At 47.7% G+C, this 23,644-nt stretch overlaps 1 protein-coding gene across 2 annotated transcripts in view; it reads left to right on the forward strand.

The window, feature by feature from the left end:
- The window catches only part of NTN4 (netrin 4), a 567,299-nt gene that overhangs the window by 510,395 nt on the left and 33,260 nt on the right, over window positions 1-23,644 (forward strand). For both annotated transcript variants that reach the window (XM_078675865.1, XM_078675873.1), the window contains one exon: window positions 15,979-16,149. In XM_078675865.1, the coding sequence (XP_078531991.1) occupies window positions 15,979-16,149 (171 nt within the window). The remainder of the gene's footprint in view (window positions 1-15,978; window positions 16,150-23,644) is intronic.

Here is a 23,644-nt window from a genome sequence, read left to right on the forward strand (position 1 = left end):
GTCACTTCGATTGTCCAAGAAATAGGCTTGCTTACTAGGGGCTAATCCTTCTTCTTTATCCCTACTTATTGTCATTTGTATCCTCCCACAGAGCAGTGTCTAACAACTGCATCATTACACTTTCAACTTCATGTGTTGTTTTTGTGAACTCCTTTTTCTTTCACTCGCCACTTGTTAGACCCGGCTTCCTGGGCACCAGGGCACTCAGGGGTTACTGCACTCCAATCGCATCAACTGGAGTGTTCCCCACTGGTGTCCTGGGGCCTCAGTACTAGTGTACCCAAAACTGGATAACCAAGTACTCCTCTCCAGCACTTGCCCTTCTCAGGGTAGCAAGACAGAGCAGTCCAAGGCTCACTGAAGGAGGTGAGGTGGGGTTAGACATTTAGAGTACACTGCACACCATACTACCAGCTCATAAACTCAATGTCCAGTCAGTGCTTTACTTTTTATAAAAGAAAAGTACTTTAATACAGATAAGATAATTATACTACACATAAAACTAGGATAAACAGTAAAACCCAGATAGATGTCTCTACAACCCTCTGGGCCAGAGTTCTGACCCCAAACAGTATTATAGTGCCTAGACGCCAAGCACTATAAAAAAAACAGTTAACATGAAAACACACAATTAGCATTGCATATTACAGACCATGTTTCACAGGCCTGCTCAAATACACTAGAGCCTTGATGCCAACCTTTGGATTGAAAGGATAAAGTTTCAGCATATAATGTGAAGTCAAAGGTTCTTGATCAACCCCATAACCCCCACCCAAAGCAACAGAAGTGCCCTCCCATCCTGAGTGAGAGCACTGCTCTTGTGGTGTCAGGGATTTGACCAAAGGTGCCTGATGTATTGGCACAGTTTACTGGAGTCCCACTAGTCCAGTAGCCAATGGCTAGCTGTAGGAGGGTAGTGGCTGGACAAAGTGCCAGTTCACCCTGATACCCCCAGAGATCACAGAAAGAAAGGTGGGGGCCTGTTTCACTGGCCTCTATTCCCAGCTACTGCTTGTACAGGATCCCACAGCACAGGGGAGGAGATTAGAGAGGATTTGATCTCACCATCAAGGACTAGAATCAAGCTTGCCCCTCTCTGGCTCCCTTGATGTGCTGCAAGCTTCCTTTCCGCACCATCTTCCTTGATGTGCCGCAAGCTACCTTTCCACACCAACTCCCTTGATGTGCTGTAAGCTTCCTTTCCACACCTTGGGCAGCTGTCTGTGATTTCCTTGTTCAAAAACGCACACACCACAAGTCTCACAGAGACAGCTGGCCTTCTCCCATGCTGCTGATGCCCTGGATACTCATTGAACTCTTGGCAGCAGACTCCAACCGTCAGAGAAAACTTCCTTAAGGTACAGACGCTGTGAGCAAGTGTCTTATCGCTTGCCTTCACACTGCTGGTCGCGGCTGGCTTCCCTTGGACAGACCTGGTGTGGCCACCTCTTCAGTCATAAAACCAGTCTTGAACAACAGCTGACCCCTCAGGCCAGACTTTTATCACCTCTGATTGATAGGCTCATCCAATCAAAGGGCCTGCTACTTTTGCATCCTGAATACAGCTCCAATCACAAAACATTCATGGTATGTTCAATGTATGACTAAAGCATGCACAGATGACCTACAGTCTTCCCTGGTACCAGCCTGTGCAATTCCCTAAAGATGAATTTAAATTAACTCCAGACGAGGAGGCACTGACCAGTGGGGCGAGGGTCCTCTTAGCAGAGTTATTGCAGGTAAACCCAGATAAGAGCTGAGTGTCTACCCCAGCCCACCAGGCCTCTCCAAGGAAATGGGGAGGGTCACGGGGGAGCTGGGATGTCCAGCAGAACAGCTCGCATTCCACACATTGCCTCAAGTCACCATTCTTTCCCAGTGCACCCACAGGTTCTCAACCACACGTCAGGTAGACAAAGACAACAGGACCACAGGCTTGGCAGACTGCGCAGACTTGATCAGGAGGGTGGATGGTGACTCCCCCCTTCTGACTATAGAGTTATTGCTGCCACCACTGTCAGTCTACCACAGCCTGAGTAGAGAGGGCAGCAGCCACTCTCGGAAAAATAGGGGTGCACTAGGCATGCCCCTTCAACCTGAGAGCCAAGCTCTCGGGTCTCAATCCATGTAAACAGGGCGACCCGAAGTGGACATTTATGATTGTCATGCTCACTGAGGTAGGGATCTAGAAACCATACAGTAGCTTTTCAGTGACTTACCTGGAGATTAGCATAAGGCAGGGGAAGCACTCTCTCCAGATACATGCAAGAGACTTCCCGTCCCAACACCACTTCCAGCTCATTGCAGTCTACAGCCACGCAGAACTCTGGTTTCTGGCATGGCGGCCAAGTAGAGCAGCAGCATTTCCCTTAGATCAGGTGTCAGCATGCCAGCCACTTCAGGAGGCTGCAGATCTTTCTTTTATAAACATGGCACCCACTTTCCTAAACATGTGTTTCAGGTTCTCTAGCTGCATCATCTAGTATAGAAATCATCTCGCCCTTTAACGTTACCCTTCTTTTCCACTCTTCCTCTACGCTTCCTAAGCAACTGGCCTGTCCGATCTTAACAGCGATGATATCACGCCGGCCATGCCCCGTCACATCATACAGAAGGAGACTGTACAGTTTAGCGACGAGCAAGAACGATGTAAACACCCTGCATGCGCACCTCCACATGATCAAAATCTAGTTATTCTTCTCGTTCGTTTGCAGTAGTGGTAGCAGAGATGTTTTTATTTCAATACTGTGTTAAAAACATGCGGGCAGCAAATCCAGCTGATCACTGAATCTCTTGACTGATGCACTGCTGGCTGTAAACGTGGCATGGATATGCACAGAATGTGCTCCTGAACATTCACTTAATGGACTGCATGTGTACCCCCCCGCAATGTACACACTCTGCTCCTGAGATACAGAGAGACACTCACCGACACACGTACGCACACACATGCTTTCACACTCTTTGTGCCTTAGAAGTATGCACACACTGAGACCCAAAGTACACACCGGCACACATGTTGTACTCCCCTAGTGGGGAAATACTCTGTCCCCCCTGAAGTATATTCACTCTCTGCCACCTGATGTGTACACACTCTGTCTCCTAAAACGCGCACACTAAAACGCGCACACCTATTTAATTGAATGTATTAACTGTACAATGAATTAAACTCATTACAGTAAGGAATACAAAACAGGCATTGTATAAAGATTAAAAAATTGAAAAATGTGCACAAGATATGTTAAAAAGACTATAAACAATTTGTTATTGGTGAGGGTACCTCCCCTCCCCAGTGGCCTGCTTGATCAAGGGCACTCAAGTTTGTGGTCATGGTCCAGTACTCCTACTCATGTTTGTAGAGCCCCCATAGCCCTGAAGATGGACTGCTTTATAAGTCAATTAACCCTTCTTCTGGGTGCTCCAAGTTGGAGCCATGTGATGGAGCACGCGCCTCAGAGCTTGTTCTAGGCCCAGCTGCTTTCTTCCACTTAATTTGCAATTCCTGTTACCACAGATCAGTTGCGATCATTAGCAACTTTTAAGGTGATCCTGATCTGATGTATAAATCTTGTCTCCTGCAACACACTCACTATGAAGGAATTGGTAAGCGCGCTGCCTCTGAGTTAAATTGTGGTTATAAGGGTGTGCCATGCTCCAGGGAATCACCCTCTGAACTGGAGTGTAATGTGTATCAAACCTGGTTGCATCCCCATGCAAGTGGAGTATGTCTCCCATGCACTGGTTAAATAGTCCTTCGTGAAAGTTTCAACAATTTCTTTCCTGGTTCATAAAAATACCACTCTGTATCCGTAGGTTTCACTGTTTAATTATATTATTACATCACATTACTTTTCTCTCTTGTTTTCAAACAGAAATGGTTTTTGAACTACATTTCCCAGAATGCAGTATGGCGAGTGCACACTTTATAAATCCCAATGCATTTTGGCTGTGAAGCCTTCGTCTGGGGATGATCGGTGTCTCAGATTAGAAAGCGGATTTGGCGCCATCATCGTCTCTGCTTGAGACAATGAAGGCACCAAATCCGCTTCAATGAGTTACTGAACTCATGCTTTTTTTTGCTACGTTTTCTTTTCTCTTGACGTGAACGTCTTTCTATTTCTGCCCGCTCTGCCTATGACCCCTCTGGGTCTCACCCCACCCACCTATCCGTCTAGTCTTACTCTGATCCCCCCTTCTCCCTCTCTGCCACCTATGATTTAGCATTCACTTTGAAAAGTACGAATAAAAATGTATAAATGACGATTGTTGTAACTTGCCGTTGTTCACAATGTAAAGCGCTCTGTTACCTTCGGGTCCAGCCAGTGCTATATAGAACTAAAAAAAAACAAATAAATACAAAATCTCTCCCTCATACTTCTACCAACCCTGCCATCTCTCCCCCACATCCTCCCTGTCCCTCTCATCTCTCCCTCTCACTCCCACTGACCCCTTTCATCTCGTACTCCCACTGTCCCCTCTCATCCCTCTCTTACACTCCCCGTTTCCTCTCTGTACTTCCTGCTCACACCTGCTACCTTCCTGTAACTTCTCACGCTGTGCACTTGTCCACCTCTTGCCCCCCCCCTTTCTCTGGGTGCCCCTCCCAGTCGTCTTGGTGCTGCTCTCACTTATACTCAGATTTGGAAAATGTGCACAGCCTATCTCTTTCCCTGCTCATTATGTCGGCTCACTCGCCTCTTAGTCCGCCGGTGCCCATCTTCGGTGCCCCACCGTCAACTGGTGAATGGTCATTGTCTCTCTGAACACCTGTCATACTGTGAGGTTAATAAGATTTCCTTGGGAAGAGCAATCAGCCCCTCTCTCTTACTCTCTCTCACCCCTCTCTCTCGCTCTCTCACACGCCCTTCCCACCTCCTGAGCACAGTTTTTTCCTGTGCCTTTTCAAGGTTTCCATCCCTCAATCTCATGCTATCCTCCTCTTCTTGAGGTTTCTTCTGCGTACACAGGTGCTCCCTCTTTATGGGTCTGTCACCTGCTCTTCCCTTCTTTCTGTCTTTCTCACACACTCTTTCTGCTCCTCTGTCTGGAGTTCATGCAACACTTCGTGAACAAACTACCTATCCCTCTCTGTCATCCTGTCTATCTGTTCTGTGCCGCTTTTACCCCTATCTATTCACCATACCACATAATTCCACTCCACAAATCCACTCCACACCACACAATTCCACTACACACCACACAATTCCACTCCACACAATTCCAAAACTAACAATTCCAATCCAACCCACAAAATTCCACTCCACACACATCCACTCCACTCCACTCCAAACCAAAACACATGGGTAATAGACCTTGTCATTTACAACGCCAATTGCTCTAACTCTTGCAAATGCGAGACTTATTTCCATTGCCAATGCTTGTTTGCAATATCTATGCACAACAGCAGGCTGCATGTCTGAATTTCAATAGGACTTATAAAAGGAGCAACATAGAGTTCGGAAAATAGTGCCTGGTTTAGGGTTTGGCGGGGATTACTCCCTCACAAACGTGACACATATCCTGTCCGCTGTATTACAAGTGCACTATATTCTGTGGCACTTGTAAGAAAGGGGTGGGATATCCGTCACATTTGTGACAATGTAACCTCACACTACCAAAGTCTAAATCAGGCCCTATAGAAGCATCTGGCCAGTGTTCTTCCTCCCAGCAGACACTGGGGCAGACTCCCTGTGCAATCCCCACGCTGCTGTCATCCTATGAGAGCCACGTGGTGATTGGCCTCAGCAAGCTGGGAAGATGCTCCGTTCAGGAGAGGGAGTCTGTGCTGTTTCTCCAGCCCAACTGTTCAGTACAGCTGGGTTGGAGAAACCTAAGTGCGCATGTGTATTTGGCCGGCGTCAGACGGCGGGCCAAAGACACATTGCCACTTAGAAGTGCACATAGCACTCCTCCTCCCCACTCCCATGGCACGGCCTGCCCCTCCCTACACGCGCTGGCTCAGAACCGGCAAATGAAAAATAAAATGATGATAGAACATCATTTTATTTTTCACCTGCTGACTCTGAGCCAGTGGGGCAAAGCTCCGCCGCCATTGTGGAGGAGCCATCCCTGATTTCACTCCAGCGGCCAGTGACCTGTGTGAGAGTGGCACACAAAAAAACAGAAACTAGGATTTATACTTGCATACAGGAGATGGCAATCGGGGGTGCAATGGACATCTGCAGACTAGAATAGAAGCCTGGGGCAATAGGAAAGTCCAGCCGAATCTAGGAGGGGGACCAGATGGAGGGAAGAGACAGAGATACTGAAGAGAAAGGAATAATGCAGTGGATGAAGGCAATGAATGTTTTGATTAAAATACACAATACCGGAATTTGTGACAAAGATTTAAATGACACCAACGGAGAAAGGTAAGATAGGAGAAGAAGCATCCCAGCAGTAGGAGGACAGTGAAGGAGACAACACGACACGTTGTAGACAGATTGGAGAGGGAAAAGTGAACGGGGGGGCAGGGGGGGTGGGAGAGCCTGCTGATCATTACGTAATAGAAACTCTGTAATTTACAGCACTAAAAATGGCACAGTGGTAGACTGTAGCATAGAAAAACATGCAAACTTTACTGTAATCAAATGTCAGCAGTGTTAAGTATTGTCATAATATGTAGGAATATGTGAAAATGTGCGCCACCCCCTCACCCCGCAAAACTTATGTTTGCATTTTACAGTGTGTCACCTGAAGCTTGGACGCCACTAATGCACCCAACAAAACTATAACATGAAAAGGAAATAAATCCCCTCCCCCCCACCCGCACGATAAGCCCCAGGTCAGCCACCCAACCATGACTTCCACCCCCAGCACTAATACTTACCCCACGCTAGACAAGATTATGTCCTTCCTCCTACAACTCAAAGAAGAAATTCACACCATCAAAGAAGACATGCACACCATCAAAGAGCTGCTCACCACACCCCCTAGACTCACCTCACTCATCACCACCCCCCCTCTCAACTTGCTCTCCTCCCGTCCCGACGACGCTCCTAAGCCACGTCCCTCACACCGGACCGCGATCCATGCCCACAATCGCAACAAGTACACCCGCCGCACTCACTGGACCGCGATCCCTGCCCACAATCGCAACAACCGCCCCCTTCGTACATGCAACCCTCTCTCGGACCTCGACACTCTCTCCCTCCTCCGCTCCTATGACCCAGCTCCCCTAAACCTCACAACCGCCTCGCACCTCCCCATCCCCACAATACACTCAAATCCCCGTAGACCCTCCACTCTTAACAACAGAATATCCATCCCGAATAACCTTAGAAAAGTCCCCCTCTCTCTAGTACCCTCTTCCTCCCCCGACACACCCCGTCTCAAATGCACTCTCCTAAACTGCAGATCGGCTTCTAAACACTCCTCCTCCATCGCTGATCTCATCCTAACATTGGACCTTGACCTAATCATCCTGACTGAAACCTGGCTAACCGAATCCTCTACACCTATAATGGACATTCTGGTCCCCCCTAACTACCACATCATTAGGCTTGACAGGTCTGGCAAGATAGGTGGCGGAATCGCATGCATATACAGGAACAGCCTTTCTGTTCTGAAAGTCTCCGTGCCGTCCCTACCCTCTCCAACTTCCTACGAATACATCTGCCTCGATATCATCAGCGATGGCAAACCGATATGCTCTCTTCATGGCATCTACCACCCTCCCAGAGACCACCTCATCTTCGCCCAACAAATGATGGACTTGATTTCAACGAACGCAGGACGACAGCTCACCCAAATATACCTGGGTGATTTCAACCTCCATTGGAACGATCTCAATGATGCGGTGGTAAATAGTCTTAAAAGCTTCCTCAGCGCCCTGGACCTCACACAATTATGCAACAGTCCGACCCACGAGAAAGGCTCTATCCTCGACCTTATCATCGCCATAGAGGACGCTACTCAACTTGAGTCTATTCAACCCTGTGACTGGTCAGACCATCATATTGTCACATTCCACATCAATGAAAAAGTCAAACTCAATTCGGTTCAACCCTCCAGACCTAAAGTCTGGAAAAGAGACCTGAAAAAACTCAACCCATTCTCCATACCCCCGAGCAGTCGCGACCTCCTACTCCCGCCTACGGGCGCTACAGATGTCCAATCCCTGACTGACCACTATCTTAACGCCGTGACCTCAATAATTAATGAGGCTGCTCCCATGCAGCTAAAAAGAGTCTCCGCTAAAATCTCTAACCCATGGTACGACGGGAGTCTCAATGAAGATAGACGAGCCATGAGAATGGCAGAGCGCACCTGGAGGGCAGCTCCCTCTGCACTGCACCTGAAAACCCTGAAGAAAAAGAGAAACGCCTACTTCAGGAAAATAAAGCACTCAAGAGCAAACTTCTTCAGCCTCCAGCTCGACCAAGCAAAAAATCGCCCTAGAAAACTGTTTGAGTTAATCAGAACACAAGCCAAGGAACAACCCCAACCTCTCAGTACTTTGCACGAAGCACCCTCCTGTGAAGACTTTGCCACTTTCTTTACCCAAAAAACTGACAACATAAAGAATGATCTCCGCGCTGACGCAAGACTCCACAACACACTCAACTGCATAACACCCACCGAACCTAAAAACAATGCAACATGGTCAACCTTTGAAACCTACTCCGAAGAAGAAATTGGCAAACTGCTCAGCACCTTGAAACCTTCCAATCACCTCACGGATCCCCTCCCTGCAAACGCTGTCAAAGATTTCACCCCACTGCTCCTTCCTCTCTGGACTAAAATTATCAACAGCTCGCTCCAAGAAGGAACCATCCCTGACTCCCTCAAAGTTGGACAAGTCACACCTTTGCTAAAGAAACCTTCTGCCGACCCATCCGACCTTAACAACTACCGTCCCATTACCAATATTCCCACTCTCGCCAAATTATTGGAAAAATGCGCTCAACTACAACTGACTAAACACATCGATCTGTTTGATCTCCTCAACCCTCATCAATCAGGCTTCCGAGCAGGACACAGCACTGAAACTGCTATGACTCACATAATTGACGACGCCCTTCAAATCCTAGATCAAGGTGATACCTGCCTCCTCATCCTGCTTGATCTCTCTTCAGCATTCGACACTGTCAAACATGAGAAGTTACTCGATCTTTTGAGCACAAGAATGGGTCTTTCTGGGACTGTTCTCAAGTGGTTCACCTCCTTTTTACACAACAGGTCGCAGAAATTCAAGAGTAACAACCTGATGTCTTCTCCAATACCTGTTTCGTTAGGCGTCCCCCAAGGATCTTCCCTATCACCAACTTTGTTCAACCTAGTTATGGAACCTCTCACCACCTTGCTTCAAGCATCCAATGTACTTTTTCACATGTACGCAGATGACACCCAACTATATCTCAAATTACAATCCCCCAATGACATCTTACTACTGAACTCAACGATCAGAAGCACCCAATCCTGGCTTGCTGATAATCATCTCAAACTCAATGCTCTGAAAACAGAATTCCTGCTGATCACACCTCCCGCGAAGATCCCCACCACGCAAACTTGGCTTAAACAGTTAACTGCACTCAATGTCCAACCCATCATAGTGGACTCAGCGAAATCCCTAGGCATAACCCTCGACTCCAACCTCAACATGCAGCATCATATCAGCAAGGCTACTAAGGGAGCGTACTTCCAAATCAATACCCTGAGGAAACTCAAACCCTTCCTACCAGCCAAAGACTTCAAAACTGCAGTACAGGCACTAGTAATCCCGCGAATTGAATACGGCAGCACCGCCCTCTGAGGTCTCCCGTTAACCAGCACTGCACCCCTAAGAGCCTCTCGAAACGCTGCAGCCAGACTCATCACTGGATCAAAAAAACACTCGCACATCACCCCTGACTTGAAAACACTGGACTGGCTGCCTTTTGAAGCCAGAATACATTTGAAAATCGCCTGCATGACACACAAGGCTCTACATCTGAGCTCTCCCGGATACCTCACTCAGAAGCTGTCAATCTCCGGCGGCTCTAGAAACACTAGAGGCACAAACAATCTTCTGCTAAAACCTCGAAGATTCCGGAAGGTAAAAACTTATAAACGCTCTTTCTTAGGAATGGCACCCAGGATCTGGAACTCACTCCCTCCTGAAACTAGGCTCATCTCCTCCTTCACACTTTTTAAGAAAGAAGTAAAAGCTATCTTTATGGCCAAATACACCTGACCTATTAGCGTGGATCTGGAAAGACTCTACACCGACCTGTATTACTCTGTTCGAACTCTATACTATTTATTTCACCTGTATTATTGACGCTACTGACTATCTATGCACACATTTAACTGTTATATTTGTATTATTGATGTGCTGTACTACTTTGCTCCCTCACATACCTACCCTTCCCACTTATTATGTGTAACCCCACTCTCTTGCTGGCATTCCCGGCTTTGTAAAGCGCTCTGATATCTGCAAAGATCTTGTTCGCGCTATATAAAACTTTCAAAATAAATAAAATAAATATGTCACACTAAGAGTCTGACTTTGCGTCTCCAGTTCGGTAAATGAATTACATACTGTCTGTGAATGCCAGACTCCCTTTGGTTTTTTTCGTAAATTGTTTTCAGCACTTGCCTCACCAACAAGAACGAGGGAGGAAAATAGTTGCGGCCATCAGTCACATGCCAGCAGAGTGCCAAGTGACCTCCAGAGCGAGGGTCAGCCCGGCGGCATGGGGGTGAAATACGGCTCTGCTTCAGCACCGCGGATGGAAACAGTATGAGCCCTCTTGGCGCGCGGCTTTCCGGTCAGAGTAGTGACAGGGTTTAATCCTGCACGAGATAAGAAATGAAAGGAAAAACAGCTTCATAAATCTTATCTAGAGTTCATTCTCCTCCCACCATCTCATCACTCTCTGACGAGGGGAGTATGGAAGGCTTCAGGACTCCTGGGTGAGGTGAAGGGAGGTCAAAGCACCAGCATCCAAGGGCACAACCGAAGCGAGCCAGAGAGAAATCATTTCTCTGGGGCCACTGCTCTGGACTTTTTTCAGACAGTGTGTTAAGGTATCTTCCATACACCATAGCTTTTGAAATGGAATGTAACTTTGTAGATATTTTTATGTCTATTATTTTCTTGCCGTATACAACAAACAAGCACTGGCATAACCATACGTTGAATAGTAATACCTGCTTGTAAATACTTTTTTTAAACCAAATTTTATTGCTTTTCAGAAATAAAAAAAGCTATAAAACATACAGTGTCTGAAAATTGGGAATTGGATGGGGAAAGTTTGCAAGGACATAGAGGAAATGCAAGAGACACATCATTTTGAATAGTGCTACACACCCCAGAGGGTTTAAGGATAATTGGCTCCACCATTGAAGATCCTCATTCATCCTAGTCACAAGAGGCCAAAGGTTGAGATTCCATGCCAGCTCTGGTAGGTTAGAGATGTAAATAACATTGTGTGGGGGCGCACAGAAAAAGAAGTCCAAAAGAACTGTCAATTTTAAATATATGAAAAAAGTTCCTTTATTCTGTATTGTTCATTTTAAAAAACACACAGTCACAGTTCGATTTGCAAATCGAACTGTGACTGTGTATTTTTTTAAATGAACAATACAGAATAAAGGAACTTTTTTCATATATTTAAAATTGACAGTTCTTTTGGACTTCTTTTTCTGTGCGCCCCCACACAAGTTAAACAAGCATTTACAATGCAATGGTCTCGGCAATATTATAGGTAGAGCTATTGGTATTGCTCATTATTTTTTTATATCCCTAAATAAATGGCATTGTCATTTCAATTAGTATTAGCTTTTTTTTTGCATATGTGATACCTATTGCATTAGCAGAGAGAGAGTGAGAGAGAGAGTGAGGTATTGAAATAGAGAGAGAGTGATGTAGTGAGAGAGAGTGAGCTAGATAGAGAGTGAGGTAGTGAGATAGAGAGTGAGGTAGTGAAAGAGTGAGGTAGTGAGGGAGAGGGATGTTGTGAGGTAGTGAGATATAAGCATAGAGTGATGTTGTGATGTAGTGAGATAGAGAGAGGTAGTGAAAGAGAGTGAAAGTGAGTTAGTGAGATAGAAAGAGTGAGGTAGTGAGATAGAGAGTGATTGAGGTAGTGAGTTAGAGAGAGAGAGAGTGAAGTTGTGAGCTAGAGAGTGAGGTATTGAGAGAGTGAGGTAGTGATGTTTTGAGAGAGAGAAGTTGAGATAGTGAGGTAGTGAGATAGATAGAGTGGAGTAGTGAGGTAGAGAGAGTTATGTAGTGAGATAGGTAGATAGAGAGTGAGGTAGTGAGCGACAGAGAGTGAGGTAGTGAAAGAGTGAGGTAGTGAGGGAGAGGGATGTTCTGAGGTAGTGAGATAGAAACAGTGAGTGAGTTTGTGAGGTAGTGAGATAGAGAGAGAGTGCGGTAGTGAAAGAGAGAGTGAAAGTGACTTAGTGAGATAGAAAGAGAGAGAGTGAGGTAGTGAGATAGAGAGTGAAGTTGTGAGGTAGTGAGATAGAGAGTGAGTTAGTGAGAGAGTGATGTAGTGATTTTTTGAGGGAGTCGTGATATAGAAATAGATAGAGTGAGGTAGTGAGATAGAGTGTGATGGCAGGCGGTGTGCTGGTAAGCGGAAAATACGACCGCCATGGGTCCGACAGAAGCAATCGTTCCGATGCCTGCCGGACCACACCACATCCCCAGAATGGTGGCGGTGCCTACCTAGCAGGCACCACCACCATGATTGGGATGCAGGCTCCCCGGCAGCCTTTCCATGGGACAACCGCCATGGAAAGGCTGGCGGAGCTGTACTTTAAGAGCCTGTTGCGCACCCCCCTGGACTAGGGGGAGTTTGGTTATGGTGCCCCCTGCATTTCCCTGCACCATGTGGCAGGCACTGCATGGTGCCTGCCACATAGTGCAGGGAAATGTTCAAGGCGCATTTTTAACAGTGCGGTGGGTGCTGCAGCTTGCAGCACCCTCTGCAATGTTAAATATTGCAGATGCAACCGCCGTGGTGACGGTCGCATCTTAATTCAATGTGTGGGACAGCCACCTTACAGGCAGGAGGTCCCCATCCCCAGGACAATGGTGGACAGACTGAAGTCCGTCCACCATCGTAATGATCCCCTTAGTTGCCTGAAAGGTTAGAAGGGAACATGCTTTACATAGATCATATAACTGGAGTCTGCAGGTGAATGTGGCTGAAGAAATGTGGTTAAAGAAAGGAAAGCATTAAAGATTATGAAAGTGCATTAGGAGAGGAAGTGGGAGGCAGGCATGAAGGGAGCTAGACAGCACCAAATGCTATTAGAGGTCAAGTCCAAGGAGTAGGAGGAAGAAGTTCAGCATATCACAGAAAAATAAGTAAAGGTGATACTGTTGAGAGGGAAAGATAAAAACAGGAAATAATCTGAGCAAAAGTGACAAGGGTGAAGAATGAACAGAAACTACAGCAGTGATGTAGGTACAGAACATAGGAGCTGGCGTAGTGGTGCTCGGGGTGCTCGGGCACCCCCAAAATAACGATGCTGGAGTTTTCAAGGTGAAGAGCAATAAAGAAGCCTTTACATTTTGTTTTTATCTTGTCACATTTGCTATGTGTTCAGCAGTCAACAGTCAGGCTATGTCTTATAACAAATTGCAACTTATTCTCTTTACATGGAAACAAATTGCTGCCTATTCTTTTAGCATGGAAATTGGTATTTACTTTTCTTTCTCCGATTTCAAAGTGAGACGATTTTGTAAAGTGAATTATGTGGCAATTTGCTTTTATGGAAGGAGAGACTGCAGAATGTAACTTTTTCTAACACATAGCAACATTTAAATACATATAAATGAACCATACACATTTTTCAAAATATATCAGAAGTTGGAAAGGCACACATGAAGTGCTGTTTTCATAATTCTGTAGTGTGATAGGAACAAATATTTTAATAGGATCACAACAAATCAAGAAACTCTACGTGATGATGCGCAATGACAAATATTAGCTGAAATCTGATTTCAGAGATCATCATGTGTGCCCTAAATGATTTTTATCAATAAACTATGTGGAAAGTTAATGGCCATTTCAATAGAAAATGTGATGTATGTAAATGAGAAAGAGCTATCACACCATGCTTTACTAATCTATTTGCTACAGTGTGCTCTACAATTCACCACCACTTACATACTACACCCTTACGACTCTCCTACTGAATGGGTGTTACTCATTTGCCACACTTGTTCTTTGTGTGATGCTTATATTTTTTCACACTCTTTATGAGGTCAGTGATTTAACATTGATGTCAGCATCCCAACTCTGTAAACTGTTCCAGCACCACTGGTAGGGAATTACAGCAGACCTGAGATCTGATCTTTAGGAATACCATAAAGACGAGGGGGGGGCGACTGAGAGCCCAAGAAATCGATAACTGAAACTTAGGAGAGGAAACAAGAAAGTTGAGACATATACAGACGGTATTTTATTAGTTAGTTTTGCTATGCACATTATAATGCAGGAATGAAACAAGAACTCACCTTCTTCTCTGCAGGAAATGCAAGGCTGTCTGCTTGCCCCCCCCTCCCCCTCCCCCTCCCCCAGAGTGTAGACTGACTGCATGAAGCATGTACACTGACATGCTTGGAATGCAATGTTTCCTTGTTGCTACTAGCTGACACACCTGCAGGGCTTTTGAGGGAAAGAGCCCAAACGGTCTATCAAAAATGTGCTCATTGGCTATTAGTATTACACCACGAGGATGAATGATAGAGTTAGAATATGCCATGGACTTTGTGAGTATGAATTCTTTACACCTGTTGTACTGCTTTGCCTGTGCCTCAGAGACCTAAAGCTTACTTCAGCTAGACTTAATAAATATTAATTTCCTCGAGGGCTTTCGTTTAGTGGTAGACAAAAGGATCCCCAAAGCCTCCGAAGTTGAATGAAGTTAAGAAAATGCATGAAGAAGTGCGTACTTTCCCGTCATCCTCAGAGGCACACTTTCACTTCGCAGGCCCCATTCCCAGCTCAGGGCTAAATCCTATTTTATCCCCTTTTTTAAGTCACCATCTTTTCAGCTCGTGAAGCTGGAAAACTCAAGAAAATCCAAGTGTCCGTGACAGGACTTTGCAGTTTCTTACACGCCTGCTTTTAATGCCACTTCTATTTTCCCACTGGTAAGTGATGTTGACTATACCACGTGACTTGATTTCAGGATTGTGACCGTAGGTGAAAGATGTGGCACTAGGACATTTAAAGAGCTAATCTGATGGAGAGGAAGTTTACGCATCATAGGCTTTTGGTGATATATGGCCATATTAAGCAAAGAGCCCCACGCATTTATCGATGTAATACCACATTCTTAACATATATTGTAAGGAATTTTCTTACTCGGGTGTTTTAAATGTTAGTTTGACCACTTGCATCAATCAACTACTCTCCTGCTGCAAATACCAGAAAGCCTATTGGTTCTTCCCCTTAGTTCTAGAACATGGGATACTGGGGTTCATTAATTTGTCCCAGTGCAAAACCCCTTTGCTGATCTGGCCTTGAGGGTCCCACTGAGAAGGTAATACATTCTCACAGTGTTATATGTCATCAGTCAATTCATGAATTCGCTTATCAGTTGTTGAGGAACCCTTGTTCAAGACTTAATACGACACGAAAAAATTTTGGGCACATTTTCAAAGCACTGGTGCACCCACAATGTGTGGCATTGAGCACACAAATACAAATGTATATGTGAGCCCGTGCGCAGTCATTCCAGGTCATCTACCATTTACAGCCTTGTTCTGATATTGAGTCACTGGTGAAATGTAGTTGTTTTCAGGACACATATTGTGTATGTTTTTGAGGAAATAGAGTGTGTTATGCTCAGGGCCCAGAAAAAACAGCTTAGATTTTCCTGTGGCAAAACAACGTGAACATTAAATTGCATAGTGCATTAATTCATAATGTATTAAAAACATATTTTCCAAATCCAATTCCATCATAGGCAGGGCCACTATAGCAATATAGCTCCATTGCTGAAGGACTCTGCCCTTTTTTTCAACAGTGGTGAAAGTAAAGATCTTATCCGCGCACGACAAGGGCTCCCATGCAGAGGTGAACGTGAAGATCAGGAAAGTGTTGAAGATGACAAAACTTAAGATCCGACGTGGGAAACGGATACTTTACCCTGAATCCTGGACGAGCCGTGGGTGCACCTGTCCTATCCTCAACCCAGGTACGTGATCAACTTGAATTATTGCAACAAATGCAGGTGCAGGAGCAGTGGGATAGTGGTGTGACCGACTGCTGTGGTGTGGGGTGAGCAGCAGGGATCTGAGAAGGAAGAGGGAGGATGCTAGTCCTAAAAAATGATCCAGAACTTTGCAGGCTAGCTGGGGAACAGATCTGTGAGATCTCTGGGTATGCACTGATACTCAAGAGTGAGTGATCTGAAAGCCATTCCTCTCGATGTGCCAGAAGGCAGTGGGCATTCATAACTACTCTGGACTAAGTTTTGAATTTTGTAAAAATTGGTACTAGTTATTAAGTGATATTGTTCTCAAAGGGTGTAAAGCAAAACACAGGACTGTGGAAGCCCACGGTTACTTTTTCAAATACAGAAATACAGATGTTTAGTCTTCTTGTTCTTGCCAGATGTTCACTTTATGTTCCATTAATAAAATATAATGCACAGATTTTGGACGCTGCATTGTTGCCTAAACAGTGAGATATGGCGCTCCAAATTCCTGCATCAGCAGCTGTCATTCAGACATAAACAGATCCGACAGCACGATCATCAGGATATTTTAGAATGTTGGACTGCAAAACCTTTAGACGTTTTAAAGCTCTCCTGAGGCAAATATTTCACTTTTAGGGATTTGAGTGGAAAAAGGTCTAGTATGCGTACATTTCAGTGTTATTTTTATTGATAAAGTGCTTTACATTTGCCAGAACTCCAATTTAAAGTATCTGACAAAGTAGGACACACACAGCTGAGACTCGCTGTGACGTCACCTGTAGTTATCACAGTGCCTGACTTATTGGATTTAAGACCTGCGATGAGGAAGCCTGCCAGCTCTGGTAAACTGAGCTTTCGCGAGCAGATTGCGCTCCTTTCGGAATCTCTTTACGTGAACTTCATGTTTGTCGGGTTCACTGTCGCTGGCTGATAAGCATTAGTTTATGGTCTTCTGTTCATTGAGGGCACTGCTGGAGTGCACGGCAAGAAAGCAGCACCTCTGTGTACGTTGCTAAATATATTACACAGGCAGTCAACTTTGACGTTAAACAGGTTAACCTGCTTGCTTGCCACAAATGACATCCTGAAGATTGTGTTTTTTTTCCATTTCCTCTGCACAGATTCCAGTCTTTTCAATTAATAATGGAATGCATCTATTCTTCCAAGCTCTTTCCTCCTATCAAATTCACCCAACTAACAGGCACACATGTCCAGCCCAACCCAATAGCACTTCACACCCTCCTTTGCTTCATCCACCTGAATGAATCTATCCCTATTCAAAACACTTAAGTAAATGCAAGACATCACCAGAACACAAACTAAACAAACTTAACAAACCCTACAAGGGAAAAGGAAGCACATACAACTAAACTACTACCTGTTTACATCTAACCTTGGGTGGGTTCTGGAGTAGCGGGATACTCACTGCCAAGTGCTTCACTGCCTAATCAGTGATAGTAACAGCTACACAAATACAGGTTACAATTACAACATAAAACTTAGAAAACAAAGGACACCTCGAAACGAGGCTCTAAGAGAACTTCCAACACATGCAGCCTTCGAAAATCCCAAAACGTCCATTGAGAGAAACCACATGGGACAAGAATGTGACCTGGGATGAAAGGCCGTGTGAGACCTGGCTCCTGTGATCCCCGGGCAAACATGCGATACTGCGTTCCAGTTGTGACGATTGGAGTAAATTGTCATTGGTGCCCTTGACACGCAGTACTATTGGATCACAAAATAAATTACCCAGTACTCCTCTTTAGCACTTGACTCGCTAAGTAAATTGGTAGAGCAGTCCAATGCTGCCTCAAGGAGGTCATAAGGGTTAAGCACTCAGAACACAGTAAAGTATCACATATACTCATAGTCAAGCGAAAGCATAACTTTATAAAAAGAAAAGTTCTTTAACACACGTAAGACTACATATTATGCATAGTTAAGGTAACACAAATAAACCTCAAGCTCTCTAGCTTCTTTCTAGCCAGAGATCTGACTCCAAGCCAGGTTTCTCCAACAAGTACCTTTTGAGCTGCTGTTAGCTCTCCAGCTACCTGTAAGTAACTCTCTTCTGTGAAGCCCGTCCTGTTAAATTAGAAGCTTTTGCTTGGTTGAATTAATGTACATATATTACCCAACAAGAGACATTCCATATGGGCACAGCATGTATTACATTACTGCTGGCAGCCATGCCTGATGCGCTGAAATGATTGCTGGTAGTACCCTTGCTTATATGGTGGTCAATAATGTAATCTTGTCTGATGTGGACACTATTACAACACTAATGAAATTAGTAGCTCTCAATGAGTTTGATGGGACAAAGTAGCTCTCATTATAGAAAAGGTTGGAGACCTCTGCTCCAAACATTATTACAGCACTTATGCGCTAAGCATTATATTTTCTATTTTTATTGGAATTTATGGCCAATGTTAGTATAAGGGAGTGTTTGTGATCACCAGCCAACTTCCCGAACACAGGAACCAACATTTATGGTCTGTTGATCATTTACTTCAATATGGATGAGTTATAAATTGTGTGCTGAAGAGTATGGGCTGTAGGAGTTAGCACAGGCACTTCCACCAGGGATGAGTAACATTAATAGTAGCTACTTCTTCGAAGGGGTAACAGACCACCTTGTTAATTTTCAAAGAGTTTTATGAAGTTTTAGTGCACCTGCTACAAAGCCTCACACAACATGCCTAAAGTGGTCAAAAGAGCCTACCCTAGACTGGCAAACCTTAGCAATCACGAAAGGAGTGATGGAGGCATCAGTGAGCAATATTTGCCTGGAGCCTGCACCAGTCTACAGGTACAGGTGTCCACTAGCCAAAGGTTACATATAAAGAGGGACTATCCATTTTTTCTGGTAGAGATGATGACTTTAGCACTGCACTGCAGGCTATGCAAGCACATGGTGTTTAGAGGTGTCCTCAAGAAACCAGACAAGTGTACCTCATGCAGTTCCACGACAGCTACCAATTCTCTTTACTATAGTTGGGCTCTGGCTATCCTGGCAGGTAAGCACTTTTGCTGAAAGGGCACTGTGCAGCATTTCCTTCCTGCAGTCATCAGTCAGCCAACACAAAGCAACGCAGCAGTCTTGTTCTAGCGTTCTTGGGCCCAAGTGTCCTTCCAGCTTGAAAATGAGACCACCACTATTAGAGGGCTAGCCCTGGAGCGTGTCTCTCTCCTATATTGATATCCAGTCCTTCCTTACAACAAGGCCCTGCTCAAGAGGGTTAGCATTTATAGGGAGAGCAGGGCAATCAGCTCTCCAGCATTATAGCATCATTCAAATTCTGATCATGCAGTATCTGTGATTAATTCACGGCATGGACACAGCACGACTACTAGTGTCAGGCCATGCACAATCAGAGCCTCTCCTGGTCTGCTTTGAACTGGCCCAAGTGATATGCTTAGTGGATCCTAGACAGCAGACCTCTTCATACAGAGAGGTAGATCAGACAGGAACAGGGAGTGTGGCTGGAATCACTCTGGCAGAGGCACTGCAGCAGCTTCAAACAACCCTGACAGCCTGACACTCTCACCCACTAGAAGACAAAGTGACTTTTGCAGGGGAGCAGGTTGGAAAGGTAATGTGAGAGAGCAGGCCCCCATACCTGGCAGCCTCATCCAACGTCCTCCACCAATCTAGCTTCTCATTCACACATGAACCCACAGTGGATTCCAGCATACTCCTAGCAAAAGCACCCACCGACCTCACATTCAACACTGACCTCCATAAACGTGTACCAGCACTTTCCATACAAGGCCCTGTTGGACCCGGCCTCGTGGCGTGGTCCCACTCCTACCGCATGGCGGGCCCTGGACGGCATCGACCCCTGTCCTCCCCCCTGAAGCTACCCTCTCCAACCTTCAATGAGAGCCGCCTCTCCTGGCGACCCCCGGCTCTAACCCTCAGGAGCACGGCGACCCCTACTCGCCCCACTCTGCTGGTCCGGCCCCTACCCCGGGCCATCATGTCAGGCCCGACTCCATCTTGGGCCCCCCACGTCCGGACCACGTGGCCTCGGCCCGACCTCGGCCGTGGCCCCAGCGACGCCCCAACATCGAGGCACCAAAGATCCGACCAGGTGGTAAAGCGGCCACTTGACGGATCAAGGAGGAGGGGAGTTTCGATGGCCCTCCAGCCGTCCCCGGACGCCTGGTTTTGATCGCCCTCCGGCCTCCCTGGGCGCTGGCTCCACCCCCCTGCTACGTGTCTGGACACTCTCATCCCGGCCCCTCTGACCCCCAGGCGCAAGGGTCCGGACATCAAAGGACTCCAGACCTATATCTGGGGCAGCTCTGGAATGGGTCAGCAGTTGTATCCTGGAGTCGAGAGCCCTGCTGATTGAATCGCGGCTGACCCTGAGAAGAACTCGCTACTTTGAACCCTGGAACCTCGGAGCCCTGCTGACCTGGTCGCGGCCCCCCTACTTGCTGAGAAGAAGATCCTCACGGAACATCGGAGCCCTGCTGACGCTGTCGCGGCCCGACCTCGCTGAACCATCCTCGGAGCCCTGCTGACGCTGTCGCGGCCCGACCTCGCTGAACCATCCTCGGAGCCCTGCTGACGCTGTCGCGGCCCGACCACGCTGAACCATCTTCGGAGCCCTGCTGACGATGTCACGGCTCGACCTTGCGGAACCCCGCAGCTCGAGGATTGAGAGCTGTGCGTAGGGTATCCCCGTGCCAGGCTGGTACTAAGACTGTCCCGCTACCCCCTTCCCACAGTTACCGAGACATTAAGGATCCCTCGATCCGTTTGTACATCTTGCTGAGAGAACCTACCTTTATGGCTGATAAAGACTCTAAGAATCTCCCCTCTTGTGTGGTGTCCCTTTGTAGTGGTGTGATTGCTCAGCTGTTACGATTCTAGGAGAGGAGCCTCGCCAAGGAGGCCTCTCGACGGCGCTCGGCCAACTCCAGAAGGAGAGGTGGGTCTCGGGGTGGTCAGTCAGACATCTTCTGCCTCCCCTGGGATCGCCTTTCTAACATTGGTGGCAGGCGGTGCGATCCGAGCCGACGCAAATCGTACAGAGAGTAACTCACCCGCTACTGACAGAAACACACCACAACCATGAGTACCAAAGAAACCAGACCGACCGCGGAGTTCCAGAAGGAACAGTTGGAAGAATATACCCACAAAGAATTGAAACAATTCTGCAAGGACCTGGGCATCGCTACCAATGGACTAAGCACCAAGGACGATTTCCAGCAGGCCCTACAAACATGGGTGGAGGCAGGAGCGACGCCACCCCAGATCGAAGATGACACGGTCCCAGACATGCACCCGGAAACCCTCGCAACCCCAGCGGAGGAAAGAAATGCCAACGTAGACACGGGCCTCTCCCACGAAGACGCCCGAGAGCGAGAAAGGAGCCGGCTCCACGAATTGGAGCTCGCCCGACTCCGTCTGGACGGAGAACTACAGCTGGCCGAGAAAAAGATAGCCCTTGAGCAATTACGGCTGCAAGGAGACCTGGAGGAGAAACGAAGTCAGAGGGACTTAGAGGAGAAGAAGCTCACGTTCGAGCACGAGCGCGGCTTAAAAGAACTTGAGATCAAGGCCAAACATGGTGAGGCCAGCGCCTCCGGGAACCGAAGCCCACCTCCTCCTGCGGACACGAAGGTCCACATCCCCAAAGATGTCGTCAAAGAATACTATAAAAATGACGACATCCAACAATGGTTTAAGGCCTACGAGGTAGCCATGGCCTCTAATCGAATACCCCAAAAAGACTGGGGTGCCGGCTTATGGGGGAAGTTCGTCAGCGAAGGGAGAGACACCCTGCTAGAGCTCCCAGACGCCGAGATGACCTCTTACGAACATATGAAAGACGCCCTACTTACTCGCTATGGACTCACCCCCGAGATGTACCGGCAGCAATTCCGAGACTGTAAGAAAATCCCCGGTACTACATGGGTGGAGTACGTGAACTTCTATAGCAGAGCCCTAGAGGGGTGTATCAAAGGCAGCCAGGTCACCACCTAAGAGCAGCTGTTCAACCTCATTGTATGGGAGCACCTCTCCAACAACTGTTTTGTCAAACTCAGACAGCATCTCCTCGACAGCAAGCTGACCGAGCCACGTAAACTCGCCGTCGAGGCCGATCGATGGGTGAGCACCCGGGCCCCCCGGAACTCGATGGGAGAATACGGCCGAAACCCCCAGGGGCCCCCCCCACCAGCGAGGCAGCGGAGGAGGCCAGAACAGGAACCGAGACTACCCCGCGGTGCCACCCCGGAGTCCACCCCGGGGGCCGCCCCCGACCCACACTTCGCCATCCCCCCCCAGCACGACCGGGGCCCCGCTCGAACGCTAACTGCTACAAATGCCAGCGGCCCGGTCACTATGCCAGTGACCCCCACTGCCCGATGAACCAACGACCCGGCACCACCGGTCCTCCAAACCGCCAGATCGCTGCCGCCGCCCTGGGAGAAGAAAGGGGCGAAGAAGAGAACTATGACGAAGACCAGACCGAGTGGGAGCCCGACGCCATGTCCCTGGTATGTCTAGGCGAAAGAGACATGATCCCCCGGGCCCCGATCCCGGGCAACACTCAGAAGTACCGCCAGTGGGTCACCATTAATGGGCGCCGGGCCGAAGCCCTCCGCGACACCGGAGCCAGCGTGACGGCCGTCCGTTGCCACTTGGTGACCCCTGACCAGATCCTTCCCAATGTGCTGTGCCCAGTACGGTCGGCGGACAATTCAGAGAGCCTGTGCCAGATGGCCCGAATCCCCTTCGAGTGGGGGGGTGTCGGGCATGCTGAAAGTGACCGTCCGGGATGATGCCCCCGTGGACTGCCTCCTCGGGAACGACCTAGAAAGTTCCCCCTGGGCCCACGTCGAGCGGAGAGAGCATCTGGGGATGCTAGGCCTTCCCGAGTGGGTCTGTGCGACCACCCGATCCATGGCCGCCCGGGCCACCGCCCGACTGAATCCACCACGACCGAAGAACCGGAGTGGCCCGCGCCTCCGCCGCCCTCCGTCCCCGAAGACGCCGACCCTGAGCCCGGCACACTGGGGCCCACCTGTGAAGAAATTGCTGAGCTCGGCGACCTCCCGGAACTAGCCCAATGGCGCCAAGAAGGTGGCCCCACACGAGAGCCGTTCCGTCAAGAACAGAAAGCGTGTCCCTCCCTCGAGGGAACCCGACAGCAAGCTGCCGCTCAAGCCGCCGGAGACCCATCGGGGTCCCACTGGGTCTATTGGGACAACGATCTCCTCTACAGCGAACAGACGTTTGCTGAACTGGGGGCCAGCCGGGTGCTGGTGGTCCTCCTCCGATTCAGAGACTTACTCCTGTACCTGGCACACGATGTGCCCCTCGCCGGGCACCTGGGGCAGGACAAAACCTACAGCCGCCTGGTGACCCATTTCTACTGGCCAAAAATGAGAAATGATGTGAACAATCACTGCCGGACTTGCCCAACCTGCCAAGCCAGCGGGAAGAGCGGAGGGAAGCACAAGGCCCCCCTTC

This window comes from Lissotriton helveticus, chromosome 1_1 (genome assembly GCF_964261635.1).
Source record: "Lissotriton helveticus chromosome 1_1, aLisHel1.1, whole genome shotgun sequence".
NCBI lineage: Eukaryota > Metazoa > Chordata > Amphibia > Caudata > Salamandridae > Lissotriton > Lissotriton helveticus.